The sequence below is a fragment of the Spea bombifrons genome, chromosome 3, assembly GCF_027358695.1.
Source record: "Spea bombifrons isolate aSpeBom1 chromosome 3, aSpeBom1.2.pri, whole genome shotgun sequence".
NCBI lineage: Eukaryota > Metazoa > Chordata > Amphibia > Anura > Pelobatidae > Spea > Spea bombifrons.
Genome location: NC_071089.1, coordinates 120,601,345 through 120,616,303, shown reverse-complemented (window position 1 = coordinate 120,616,303; position 14,959 = coordinate 120,601,345). Strand labels below are relative to the sequence as shown.

Sequence of the window (14,959 nt, the reverse complement as noted above, 5' to 3'; positions counted from 1 at the left end):
TTTTTTATATTAAACTTTGTTTATGTGTAAAAAAAAAAAAAAGGAAAGGAAATTCCTATTTGTCATACAAAAATATGATTTTTGTGTAAAAGAATAATCATACTTGAACAGATAATTTGGAAAAATGGTGAAAAAAAAGCTCTGGAAGTTGAGGTAATAAATACGAGACTAAATTTGTTCATAAAAAAAATTCAAAGAGGAGGTGCAAATGAAACAAACAAAATCAAAGGAGAATTTTACAAAGTTTCATTTGAAAATTTCACTTGAAATTTAAACTTTTTTCTTCTTCTTCACTCTTTCTCATGGTGTGCTCCAAGCTGTTGCAGAGAGCTGGAAAAGCAGACCAGTGGAGAAGAAGAAGACAAACTGCAGAGAAGGAGAATGGGAAGTAGAGACATGTTGGAGAAGTTAGAAGGCCTTGAGCAACAGTGAGAGAGAGAGAGTGAAAACAAATTTCTAAATAAAATAAAAAAATATATATTTTTTAACATTAAAATGAATGTCATTTACAAAAAAAATGACTTTTAATTAAACTCAATGTCATATCATATAATATAATTAGAAATATATAATAATAAAATAATAAAATAATTTATTTGTGAATAAATTAATAAGGATGTATATCTCGTAAAAAAATGGAAATCACACAATGGGCCAGCAATCTCTTAGAGAATAATGGTTTGCGGCAGAAATGATTAATCCCTGGAGACAAAAAGGAAAACACATATAACCTGGAATACGCTCTCATAAACCAGGGTGGGAGGAAGACAAGCTCTGTGGTCAGATGCCATGTATGTTAACATATATTTTTATATATACTTTTGTTATTGCCGTGCAGTCTAATGGTTGGTTTTCTGGGCCCCGGATTTGGTTTTGGGGTGTGGGAAAGCAGTTTGTAATCCTCTGTCTTGTTAATATTCTCAGGATCAGATCTGAAAGATTGATATATGACTTATTTGCACGGATGACTCTGAGAATAACTTATCTGTGCCGTTTTGTTGCTGAATCTACAAAGAACGGGGGCATCCAGAAGATAAGGTAAGAGATGCAGATGAAAACACAAAAAAGGAAGAATATGGAGAGATTATAGAAATCAGTCTGTTGAGAACAAGAAGATCATATTCTATTTTCAATGTCACAAGATGTGACATTCCTAATTATTTAAAAAAACCTTAACATATTTTCTCACCTTCATGCACTTAAGATAAGGAACTTTGTTAAACTTAAAAATAAGAACATAATTTTTTTATTTTTTTTTAAACTGACCTGAAAGTTTCATATTTTTCTTGAAAAGGAATTCTTTTGTTTCTATTTCAGAAATTAATTAAACATTCGATAAAGATGGAAAACGACAACCAAACATCGGTGACAGAATTCATTTTAACAGGACTCTTTTGGGACCAAAGAAATCAAATCCTGTTTTTTGTATTGTTTTTATCTGTGTATCTGTTGACTGTTTTGGGGAATATTATTCTAATATGTGCAGTTATATCCAGCTCTCGTATGCACACACCCATGTACTATTTTCTATGTAATTTATCCTGTCTGGATTTATTCTACTCATCTACCATTGTCCCTAAAATGTTACAGGGCATGTTATCCACGGAAGGGGGGAGAATTTCAATAATCGGGTGCATGATACAGATGGGTATAAGCCTCTATCTTGGAGAAACAGAATGTATCCTGCTGGCGGTGATGGCGTATGACCGCTACATAGCGATATGCTCCCCCTTGCATTATAGGGTTATAATGAATTGGAACCTTTGTAAAAATGTCACAGTTCTCATGGGGTTGGGGAGTTTTCTACTTTCTACTCTTCCTATAATTGTGAATCCTATTATTTTCTGCCATAAAAAAATAATAAATCATTTTGTTTGTGAGATCCTAGCGGTTCTAAAAGTGGCATGCGGTGACCTTTCCATTTATGTAAGGATGATCTCTTCCATAAGTGTTTTTACTTTATTAGTACCTTTTGGATTCATTTTAGTGTCGTACATTTGCATAATAACAACAATATTAAAGATCCACTCTGTGGAAGGGAGGACTAAAGCCTTTTCCACTTGCGCTTCCCACCTGACTGTGGTATTAATGTTTTATGGGACCAGCATCTCCATGTACATGGGGCAATCTCAAGGCAATTCACAAAATCTAAAGTACATCACTGTTGTTTATGGGACTGTGACCCCCATGTTAAACCCTCTAATTTACAGTTTGAGAAATAGTGATGTTAAAGAAAGGGTCCGGAAATTAATCACAAAAATCTTTGATAGACAAAAAAAACGTAATTTCTTCTAAACTGGGCTTGCATGAAATTTACAGAAATGTATACAGTGGTGAGAAGAAAAGCGGATCCTCTTTGAATTCTATGCCTTTACATATCAGGACATAATAACAATCCTCTGTTCTTTAGCATGTCTAAAAATTAGGTAAATACAACCTCAGATGAACAACGACACATAACATTACACCATGTCATTATTTATTCTACAAAAAATAAAGCCAAAATGGAGAAGTTATGTGTGAAAATAGCTTGTAGCTTGTCGAACCACTTTTAGCAGCTATAACTTGAAGTCATAATTTTTCTGTATGACTTTATCAGTCTCTCTCATCGTTATGGAGGAATTTTGTCCTACTCTTCTTTACACATTTGCATTCACTTGTTTATGTAGAGCTGTCTTAAGGTCCCACCACAGCATTTCAATTAGGTTGAGGTCTGGACTTTGACTGAGTCATTGCAACACCTTGATTCCTTTTTTTTCCCAGCCATTCTGTTGAAGATTTGCTTGCATGCTTGGGATCATTGTCCTGTTATGTGACCCAATTACGGCTAAGCTTTAGTTGGCGGACAGATGGCCTCACATTTACCTCTAGAATACTTTGGTATACAGAGAAGTTCACGGCTGACTCAATGACTGCAAGGTTCCAAGGTCCTGTGGCTGCAAAACAAGACAAATTATCACCGCACAACCATGTCTAACAGTTGGTACAAGGTGTTTGTGCTGGCATGCTGTGTTTGGTTTTCGTCAAAGTGGCACTGTGCATTGTGACCAGACATCTCCACTTTGATCTTGTCTGCCCAAAGTTCATTGTGATTTGCTCAGATTGAACTTTGCAAACCTAAGCAGTGCTGCCATGTTCTTTTCAGAGAGAAGAGGATTTCTCCTGGCAACCCATTGTGCTGTCATGAACTTTAAGATTTAACAATGCAAACTGAGGCCTGTAGAGGCTGAGATGTAACTCTTGGGTTTTTTTCCAATTTCTATGAGCATTGCACAGCCTGACCTTTGGGGTGATTTTGCTGGGACGTCCACTCCTGGGAAGATTGGCAACTGTCCTGAATATTTTCCACTTTTGAATAATCTTTCTCTCAGTAGAATGATGGACCCGTTTGGAAATGGCCTTTTAACCCTTCTCAGATTGATAGGCAGCAACAAATGCTTTCTAAGATAGTTGCTGATGTCTTTCCTCCTTGACATTGTGTTAACACACAACTGAATGCTGTAGACCAGTAAACTGCTAAAACTTCGGGGCCACATGTTTGGTACTTAGGATCTTATTTTCTAAGGAAGCAGTAATAGTGTGCTTAGTTTTTCACACATGGCTTCTCCATTTTTGCTTTATTTTTGTTGAATAAATCATGAGAGGGTGTAATATGTCATGTGCTGTTGTTCATCTGTAGCTACCTAATTTTTGTACCTGCTAGGAACATATGATTGTTATTATGCCCTGATATGTAAAACCATGAAATTGAAAAAGGTCTACTTTCTTTTTACAAGACTGTATAAGAGATATTTTTTTAATCAAAAAAGCATTTTGAATTAATATCTTTTCCATTTTGGACAGAGCGTGTTTTAGAAAAATGACTTTATTTTTTTATTCATCAGTATTCATTATCTCTTGTCGCCTACACTTGAAGTTTAGTATAACTCTTATACTTGTCGTATCTTAAGGACATATTTCCCAAAGTCTACAATAAACCATGATGTCCATGTGGTTTCTGTAGTGTACCGGTTATCACATTCTCCTCACTCACAAAAGGCCCCAGCTTGAAACTGGGCAAAAAAAGACAAGAGACTAATGCAGTGAGAGGATTTAAACATGCATGGGGTAGTAATATGGCTCCTGAATATGAGGACTGATTAAGACATGAGCCTTATAGCAGGAAAATGGACAGACTAGACTGACCAAATGGTTCTCATCTGCCATCCAAGTCTATGTTTCTTCGAGGTAAAAAGTGAAATGTCTGCTTCTTTCTTTAAAGTTCCTCTTTATGCACAGTAATTAATTCTTCTGGACAATCTGTCTCTTCCTCTGGACATGCAGAAGATCCAAACTCTTGCCCCTCCCCTCACCTGTATTTCCACTGTCACCTACTGAATGTCCTCCTGCTACCTTGAACTCAGTTGATCTAAAACTAACTTCTGGTGATTCCACCATCCTCCTCTTGACCCATTCCAAACCTAGACCTCACAGTGAATAGCTGCCTTTCTGCCCAGGTTGAAGCACATCACAGTAAATATCTGCCATATGCCCAAGTTGAAGCACATTTATGTTGGTATGTTGGGTAAATGATACATATAAAAGTCTAAGGTATTCTACTTGCATGCAATACAACAGGGCATCGTAATTGTTGACGTTGTTGTATACCACCAATAAATATGATCTTTACACCAATAAAGTTTTTGACAGATACTACATGAAAAACATATGAAATACACATTTAAATTCCCAATTACTACACAACTGTATGCATTGAAACAATCACTTAGATTAATGAAGCTTAGTATATATTAGATTTATTCTATTGTGAAATAAAATATAATTCCATCTAATAGAAATCTATTCATTTGACTCAAGTCCGCACGAAAACCATTATGAGACACAGTAGATAAACTCATTGGGAATTGGTGATTTGAAGACTATATCAAAATTCACAAGAAAAGAAAATAGTTCGGAGGTCTCTTCTATCTAAGAAAATCCTTTTCCTTCAATCAAAAATTAATCAAAAATAAGTTCTTTCAAAGTACTACATCAGATGTGTTAAATACTGTGCATATCTGGGAACTCTCTGGGTTTATATTATATTATATTAAAACGGCTGTGTATAAAGGGGTGTTTATTGTGGTGAAATGAGATAAAACCAGGTTTTCATCAATGCCGACCAACATTACTGAATATAACTATGGAGGTTACTACTATATATATACAGCATTGAGTGTTATCACTGTATAAAGAGCTGGGGGAAATCCTTCAACAAAAAGCACTAAAATTTGTTTTGTGTTTGTTTTGTTTTGAAGTGCATTCTATGGTATGGAGAGAAACGCATTTTCTTTCTAAACAAGAAAAACTCTCCAAATTTCATCAGGAAACACAACTGGTAATTGGTGAATAAAATCATATATCAAAATTCTCAAACTATATAATTCAACAGTAGCAATAGGATAAATTAGTGCAATTTTATTCCAAACATATGTCGACATTTCAACCCGCTTAGGGTTTTTTTTATCAAAGCCTTTAAACGTTTGTAGAAATCTGCTGGAGTCCTGCTCCTGCAATAAGAAGCCTTCGTTGTTGGTGTGGTATGCTCTCTTTGCCTGCTTTATTAAGGCAGCAAATCGGAAGACAAATACTAATGTCCAAAGAACCAAGAACCCTGGACGCATCTCAAGTGTCTTGTTGTGGAAGCTGCTGAGTGAGAATACACCGAATAGAGCAGGCTGATCTCAGTTGAACTGTTCTCTAACGTTTTCATATATTTCTTTACACTTGTATCATTTTTTTATGTTTTTAATTTTAAAACACATGCATAATTTTTCTCATTCAGTTTAACTTCCTAAGGGTTAAAATTGGATAATATGCATACAAAGGTGATGTTTACAACCTTAGGACATACTACTGTAGCCTGAACATGTGTGTTGTTTGCTATTTTGCATAGTGTAAAGGAATCATGGTAGACTGAAGGGTCCATTGGCCTTGGTTGTCTCCTTCCTCATACTCTGAGCTCCAAGCCTCAGAGTAAAATATACCTTCCCCGCAGGAAGTTTTGTCAGAACCAGGTTACAAAGAAGGACACAACATGCCGGTCAAATAAACAATTTGGGGTAATGTGGAAGAGACAAATCAGCAAAAAATATATTTACAATTTTAATGCATATGTAGTCAATGGGGGGTACTGTGGAAGCGACCAATAGGATAAAAGAGCCTGGAGATTGAATGAAACCACCAGGCGCAGGCACTTACAAGGCTCCAAGAAAACCATTACTCATAATAGTTAATAAAGAAATAGGGGCCTTAAATTACCTACTGAAGTCTAAAAAAGCCTTCCTATGATTCCCTGCAGCCGATTCAGAGCCATGTTTCCTTATCATTATCAGATTTAACTTATAGCACCAACAATTTATGCAAAATATCTTATAGTCTGTCCATTCAGACTATCCTTACATTAGAAGTCAAAAATGTTACTTTAGAAAAACACCTACAACTATAAATGACAAAAACTGATGAACATCACAGGAATATGTTGTTTTTCTTTAAGACAAGTAAATTAATATAAATCAAGGTCTTTTTTATAATTTATAATAGGTAAAGCAGTGAAAATGTGTTTTGTTGTCATTTTCGTCCACTTTCTAAACTTTAATTATATTAAACTTTGCTTATATGTATAAAAAGAGTTGAAAGGAAATTCCTATTTTTCATATATTTTTTTTGTGTCAAAAGTAATCATATTTGGAGAGATATTTTAGAAAATTGGTGAAAAATGCTCTAGGATTTGAAGTATTAAAAGTACTACATTTGTTAATATATATTGGGGAGAGCTGGGAAAAAGCAGACCAGTGAAGAAGATGATGAGCTGCAGGGAAGGAGAGTGAGAAGCAATGACATGGAGGAGGTTGTCAGAGAAGCTCGGAAAGGCATTGAGGAACAGTGAGAGGGAGTGACAACAATTTACTGAATAAAATGAAGGTGTCAGGGCTGGGTGTGAACAGAGCACAGCGCAGAGAGACATCAGAGATTAGTTATAGCCAGAGAAGGAAGCAAACACAAGGAGTGTCAAAAGTAATCCAAAAAGTAATTTATTCCATAAGCTTCAGGTGGTTCTGATAAGCAATGTATCTATAAACAAGCCAGGGTCAATAGGTAATAGAATCATACAATAGTTCAGATAAACGTAGCCAAGGTCAAGTGTAGAAGAGAATCACAAAGTCCAGAGAACAAGCCAAGGTCAAAGTAGCCAGGGAATCCTCAGAAAAAAAGGTACAAAGTGTAGCAAAAATGGGAAATCAGCATATAGGGAACAAGTCACAGCTTGAACAACGAGCCAGCGCTGATTGAAGAGCAATGGTGCTTTAAATTGCTCTGCCAGGTCTTGACTCCTCCACTCCCAGACTCTAGAGTGGATCTGTCCATCTCCACTATTCCCCTCCTTCTGCCCTGCCTCCTCCAAGCAACCCACGCCATTGGGTAGCAGGACACGCCACCCCGCTATAAGCAACGCGGTCGCGCTCGCTTTCTGCGAGGTGCGCTTTACTAGAGGCCGTGGATGCGGCCTACTCCACAACCGTGTGGGCCACGGACGGTGGATGGGGCATCTGGACGTGGATGCAGCTTGCGGACGGCTCCTGGACTGGCGTTTAGGTCAGGGCCCGGACAGAATGAGTTAAACATTTTTATTTAACATTCTTGAACTGTTTAGCTAATAGAGAAAAGTCACATTACCTTAAAGCTAAAAGTTAAAAGAACAAAGTTTTTATTTAAACTCCTAATGTCAGATCATAGTAAAAAAAACAGCAATATAATTATTTGTGAATAAATTTATAAGGATGATCTTATATATATATATATATATATATATAGTAAACATAAAAAATGGAAATAACACAATAGACCAGCAATCTCTTGGAGAATAATGGTTTGCGGCAGAACTGATTAATCCCTGGAGTCAAAGAGAAAACACATATAACCTGGAATACGCTCTCATAAACCAGGGTGGGAGGAAGACAAGCTCTGTGGTCAGATGCCATGGATGATAACATATATTTTTATATATACTTTTGTTATTGCCGTGCAGTCTAATGGTTTGGTTTTCTGGGCCCCGGATTTGGTTTTGGGGTGTGGGAAAGCAGCTTGTAATCCTCTGTCTTGTTAATATTCTCAGGATCAGATGAAAAGATGATATATGACTTATTTGCACGGATGAGTCTAAGATGAATCTACAAAGAAGATAAGGTAAGAAATGCAGATGAATTCCAATAAAAATACATCTATTAAAGATTGGATAAAAACACAAAAAAGGAAGAAGATAAAGAGATTATAGAAATCAGTCTGTTGATAACAAGAAGATCATATTCCATTTTCAATGTCACAAGATGTGATCACCATTTCTCCAACAATTCATTTCATGATAAGTTTTTAGGATAAGAAAGAAACACAGATTTTTCATGAGTAATTATGGAAAAATCCATCTTCACCGTGTAATAAGTGCTAAAAATGTTATTTAGGAATTTTCCTAATTTTTTTTTTTCAAATACTTTATTAAAGTTTTTTTCTTTTATAAAACAAAAAAAAACTTAACAAACAATCATATTCTCTCTAAAACTTACAAAAGACAAGAAAATATTAGATACACTTAACAGGTTCATATCAATTACCTTCAGCAAACAAACAAAAAACTAAAACAAAGCAGAACAAGACAAAGACAAAAAACAAATGCCCTATATATCAATCCATATGAGATCTTCGAACCTTGGGGATGTCTAGCTTCGAATATTTATTTTGCTTTTGGTAGGGTTAAACTTAAGTTTTGCCTTTTTTTCCCTCCCCCCCCTTCTACCCCCCTTTCCCTTCCTCTAAGGAATAGGGTAGTTATGTTGGTTCCATCCAGACCAAATTTTATTATAGAGATCTAAGTTATTTCGGAAAAAATATTTTTCTGATATTGATTGAGCTTTAATTTGGTTGGAAATTTCTTTCCATGGTGGGATTTCTTGTCGTTTCCAGAAACGTGCCATACAGATTTTACATGCCAATAATATATTAACTAATAATATTTTATTATATTTCGAAATTTGAGGTATGTCTAGATGGAACAAAAAAATCTGTGGAGTGAGAACCATATTGGTTCCTGTGGCTGAACAAAATACATAAGTTACTTTTTCCTTTATTGGTTGAAGATAGTCACATTCCCACCATATATGAAAGTGATTTCCAGTTGATCTGAAACATCGCCAACATAGATCACTCATGCTATTAGATATTTTATTGAGTCTGGATGGAACCATATACCATCGATGCATCAACTTATAATATTGTTCGTGAAGATTTAAACAATGAACTGCTTTCCTAGTATATTGCCAAGCTTTGTACCAATTTTGTAATGGGAACTCTTTCTGTAGATCCCTTTCCCACGTTAAGATTGATTTAGATTTATCACAGGGTGGAGAGGAATTTACTAATAATGTTAGTATTTTAGATATCATGTTTGATTGGGGAGGTTCCAAGAAAAGCTCATCCCATTTATCTCGTTTTCTTAATAGATTTTTTTGTTAAGAAGTTTTTAATGCGGAGGAATGAGAATAATTCTCTATTTGAGATATTATATCTAAGTTGAATATCTAGGAATGGGATCACTTTTTGATCCTCCATGATGTCTTCAATGTTAGAGATTCCACAGAGAGTTCATTCATGGATGTTCAAATCTTCTAAAAATATACAAAGAGTTTCAATTGGGGAGGATTCAGAGAGGGCCATTGATAATCCATAGGTTTTCCGGATTCTACGTAAAGCTTTCAATAGATCTTTCACTATGAAGCTAGTTATGCCCAATTTTTTAATTGTATTCTTATCAAGCCAAATTAATACAAATGGGTTTATTCTATTACATAAAGATTTCTCTATTTTGTACCAGCCTAGATTGTATTTGCTTTTTAAACCCCATGCCAACATATGTGAAATTTGTGTAGCGTCATGTAGTCTATATAAGTCTGGGTAGCCTAGTCCATCTTGGGAAGTACTTCTCCTCAAGGAATTTTCCTAATTTTTTAAGTAAAAAATTTTAGAACAAAAAGTTGAGTTTTCATATTTCACATTCAGACGCTAACCTGAACGTTTGAACTTTTTCTTGGAAAGGAATTCTTTTGTTTAGATTTCAGAAATTAACGTTCGATGAAGATGGAAAATGAGAACCAAACGTTGGTGACAGAATTTATTTTAACAGGACTGTTCTGGGACCAGAGAAATCAAATCCTGTTTTTTGTATTGTTTTTATCTGTGTATCTGTTGACTGTTTTGGGGAATATTATTCTAATATGTGCAGTTATATCCAGCTCTCGTATGCACACACCCATGTACTATTTTCTCTGTAATTTATCCTGTCTGGATTTATTCTACTCATCCACCATTGTCCCTAAAATGTTACAGGGCATGTTATCCGCGGAAGGGAGGAGAATTTCAATCATCGGGTGCATGATACAGATGGGTTTAAGCCTCTATCTTGCAGAAACAGAATGTATCCTGCTGGTGGTGATGGCGTATGACCGCTACATAGCGATATGCTCCCCCTTGCGTTATAGGGTTATAATGAATTGGAACCTTTGTAAAAATGTCACAGTTCTCATGGGGCTGGGGAGTTTTCTACTTTCTACTCTTCCACTCATTTTGAATCCTTTTATTTTCTGCCATAAAAAAATAATAAATCATTTTGTTTGTGAGATCCTAGCGGTTCTAAAAGTGGCATGCGGTGACCTTTCCATTTATGTTAGAATGATCTCTTCTATAAGTGTTTTTACTTTATTAACACCTTTTGGATTCATTTTAGTATCCTACACATGCATAATAACAACAATATTAAAGATCCACTCTGTGGAAGGGAGGACTAAAGCCTTTTCCACATGCGCTTCCCACCTGACTGTGGTATTAATGTTTTACGGGACCTGCATCTCCATGTACATGGGGCAATCTCAAGGTAATTCACAAAATCTAAAGTACATCACTGTTGTTTATGGGACTGTGACCCCCATGTTAAACCCTCTAATTTACAGTTTGAGAAATAGAGATGTTAAAGAAAAGATTAGGAAATTAATCACTAAAAAACTTTAATGGACCCAAAATAATTTGTAAACTGGGTTTGTATGAAATTTACAGAAACTTGTGCACTCGTGTGAAGAATAAAAGTGCGTCCTCTTCTAATTCTATGGTTTTACATATGAGGACATGATAACAATCATCTGTTCTTTAGCAGGTCTAAAAAAAAGGCATAAGACAGTATAAGGCTAGGTTTCCACTTGGGTTTTTTTAGCTAAAAACGCCTATAAAAACGCCAATAGCGCCACCTGGCGTTTTTTTGTGAAAAACGCATGCAGCCAGATGTTAGCTGTAATTCAATAGGAAATCGCAAAATGCCATTTCCACCTGGCGTTTTTCTGTTTGGCGTTTTTTTAGTCCTCTTTGGCGTTTTTCTGCTTTTTTGGGCTCTGTGGCAGTTTTTCAAAACTGCAGCATGTTGACACTCTGGCGTTTTTTGCAAGAAATCTTGGCTTTTTTTCTCCAATAGAAGTCTATGGGAGAGAAAAAACGCCATGAAAAAGCCATGTGGGTTTATTGCCTTGGCGTTTTTTATGGCGTTTTTTCCACAGTTACAATGCAGAGGATGGACCCAGTATCTGTGTGTCCTACGAGAAATAGGCTGAAAACAAACAGTTTCACACAAAACAAAGTCCTGGACTGGTTCATATTGAATTTTACACCATTTGGAACAAACATGCCATTACAAACAAACATACGCGACCGGATCCTGCGTGCCAAAAGCAACAGCAAACAATTTGCACCATCATTTGGGGCCAATCTTCCCAGAGGAGCAGACATTCGAAATAAAGCATGCCTTACAAACCACAGAAAAGAGACAAAAGGGTCTACCAAGTAAATGACATCAGGAGAGGGCAGATACTTGCCATTTATCCTAATCCCTTTTAGCTGGGTGAAACTTCTAACTTGTAAAGGCTGGAAAAACTGCCTAAGGTCAAAAAAAGCAATTTCCACAGAAAGGCTAAAACGCCAGAAAAAACTGCAGAAAAAACGCCAAAACGCAGGTAAATGCAGCGGCAGTTTTCTTGGCAGTTTTCCTGGCGTTTTTCATCAAGAAAAAAACGCCGGACAAAAACCCAAGTGGAAACCTAGCCTAACAGATATTTTTTTTAAGTATTTGGAATGAATATCTTTTCCAGTTTGGACAGAGCGTTTTAGAAAAATGATTTTTCTTTTTTCTTTCATCAGTATTCATTATCCCTAACCGTGTCACCTAGGCTTGCAGTATAATTTTTAGACTTGCGCTATCTTAAGGACATCAGCTAAGAAGATATTCTTTCTTTAAAGTTCCTTTTTGTCCACAGTAATTCATTCTTCTGGACAATATGTCTCTTCCGCTGAGCATACAGTAGATCCTCACCCTTGGCACCTCATCACCAGGGAGCCCTGGAGACAGCTAGGCAGAAAAGGGCGGCATGACATGGCCTGAGATAGGCGAATGAGAGGGCAGTGGGGTCAGCTAGAGGACACTGGTATTGTTGCTGGGCAGCCCATCCTCACTGATTGGTGTGTTGGCATCTGAGGTGTTCAGGGAACATTATATAAACAGTACACTTAAAGGGCCTCCCAATGAAACCCCCTAAACAAACATATGTGCATATGAAAGTACTTTGCTTTCTGTGTTTGTGCAGTGGGTGTCAAAAGACCCCCCTACCCGCAGTGTTCGCCGAGTTTTGTTGCTGTATACCAGGCTAGAGCTGACTGGTGGTAAGTATATCACGTGCCAGATGGGTTCAGGGGGAGGGATTTGCACCGAATAAGCGTTACAAAAAAAAATCATATAATTAGATCACCTTTCCTATAAATCTGGCAATAACAATTGAATGTATTTTTAAGTAGCCAACGCTGATGGGTTTCTGCAGAGCAGCGATGTACACGATTAGATATTTGTTTCCAATGTATAAAAATGCAGAGAAAGAATGACTACCAGTGCCCTCATGTGGAAGGAATAGGAACTGAACATTAGAACCAAAAGACTATTAACAAAAATGAAATGTAGCTTTTATTAACACCTATTACATAACTGGAAACAAGCCTTATGTGACCAAGGGCATAATAGTACTTCCTATAGTTTTTGCACTTGCATGGACATTTTCACATCGGTACATGGGAGATCAGACCGCAGCCAGAGTGGACTTCCCTGTCCGCAGGAACCGGCATTAATAGCTTTGTGCTTATAGATCCATTGTAAGGGCACGAGCAACGATCGCATCAGAATAGCAGAGAATCCCTGAACTTTCCTCTTGGCATTCTCTACCAGCAGGGTCAGGACACAACATTAAAAATAAATATCTTAGAAATAGTTACAAAATGAAGTAATAGTAAAAAAAAATAATGATTCTGTTGTGTCTCCAGTTGCAAGTGAGCTGCACTGCTCTTGACACGAGTACTTTATTTTATTAAATAACTTGTGTGGGTACACTAATTGGGAGAAATGAAAATTACAGCTAAACACAAGCACCGGAAAAGTGTTAAAACAGCCTTGGTCATGAAGGGTAGAAAAAGAAAAAACGCCAACCTGGTCCTTAAGGTGTTAAAGGTAAGCAGTAAGACAAAGTGTCGGAAAAAGCAAGCATGGTGCTGGGTGTATAGCATAGAGATGGTCCTGCCGCTTTACAGCCCTCACCTAGAGTATTGGGTAAAGTTCTGTTGACCGCATCTCCAGAAGGATATTGACAATCTGGCGATAGTTCAAAAGTAGATGACCAAACTTGGGAATGGTTTTTTGATAAAAACAGATCTTAAAATCTAAAGAAGAGAGAGGATGAGGTAGAATCATTTAAATACAAAAAGGGATTCAACACAAGGGAAGATAAGACCAAAGACTGATTAATGTTTACAGGGAAAATGGACAGGCTATGGTTTATACCTGCTTTTATGGATGTGGTATAGACGTGCCCCAGTTAGGAAATACTAGAGAGAGATAGAGAAAGGCATAAAAAGCAGCTATGATCACCAGAGAGAGTTGGTCCCACTACTCTCAGGAGAAATGCAGAAATGGAGTACTATTGGTGAAAGCGCTTATAAGAAAAAGAAAGTGATACTACTGTAGTACAATACAAAAGAGGCAGGTAGATGCAATATAAGGGTGATTTAATATAATAATAATAAATATACACGACAATGTTAAAATATAATATATAAAAACAAATACACCAAATGGGTGGAGCCCTGGTGCGTCACAGGAGCCCTGACGCGTTTCACCGCCAGGCTTCCTCAGAGGCTCCCAGCTCTCAGAGTACAGGTGTGTGAAGATAGTTATGGGAAAGAGAGAGCAATGTATGTGATGGATTGTGTTCTTATGGACGGGCTTCCTGTATAGAATTGAGCGCGTCTGGATGCCAAGGCAAATGCGCTAAATTTGGGGAGAGGAGTGCAGGCAGCTTTATTGAACAGAGCAATAGTAATAGAAATAGAAATAGTCATTGTTGCACATGACAGAATGCTGGGTTTTAGTTTATTAACATAGTTATGGCATTCAATTATAATTATTACTACTATGACATATAGCATTATGACTTGGCATTTCCTAGTAAGTTTCTCCTACTGTTCATCTCGGGTTTCATCAACAAAATGTAACATTTTGGAAAGAATATACAGCCTAGTATCCCGGCGCTTGAACACAATATAGCAAAAATCTCCACGGCTACCATGTATTTCCCTTTGGTGCTCACATAGGCTGGGAGCATTGCTATCCATACACTACAGAACACCAGCATGCTGAAGGTGATGTACTTGGCCTCTTTTAAACTGTCTGGTAATGACCTCACCATGAAGGCCAGAACAAAGCTTATAGCAGCCAGAAATCCCATATAGCCTAACACTAGATAGAATGCAATAACAGACCCTTCGTTACACTGAACAATGATTTTCCCAGGGT

The 14,959-nt window shown here is 36.8% G+C and overlaps 2 protein-coding genes across 2 annotated transcripts; both read left to right on the top strand.

The window, feature by feature from the left end:
• Nucleotides 1-1,341: 1,341 nt before the first annotated feature.
• LOC128484195 (olfactory receptor 13C8-like) lies at nucleotides 1,342-2,295 on the top strand. The gene has a single exon (XM_053460513.1). It carries the CDS (start codon nucleotides 1,342-1,344, stop codon nucleotides 2,293-2,295), a length of 954 nt encoding a protein of 317 aa, XP_053316488.1.
• Nucleotides 2,296-10,167: 7,872 nt separating this feature from the next.
• On the top strand, nucleotides 10,168-11,094 carry LOC128484194 (olfactory receptor 13-like). The gene has a single exon (XM_053460512.1). It carries the CDS (start codon nucleotides 10,168-10,170, stop codon nucleotides 11,092-11,094), a length of 927 nt encoding a protein of 308 aa, XP_053316487.1.
• Nucleotides 11,095-14,959: the final 3,865 nt, after the last annotated feature.

What these genes read in the sequence shown, in the direction of transcription:
- LOC128484195 (XM_053460513.1), top strand. Translation starts at nt 1,342, where the DNA reads ATGGAAAACGACAACCAAACATCGGTGACAGAATTCATTTTAACAGGA.
- LOC128484194 (XM_053460512.1), top strand. Translation starts at nt 10,168, where the DNA reads ATGGAAAATGAGAACCAAACGTTGGTGACAGAATTTATTTTAACAGGA.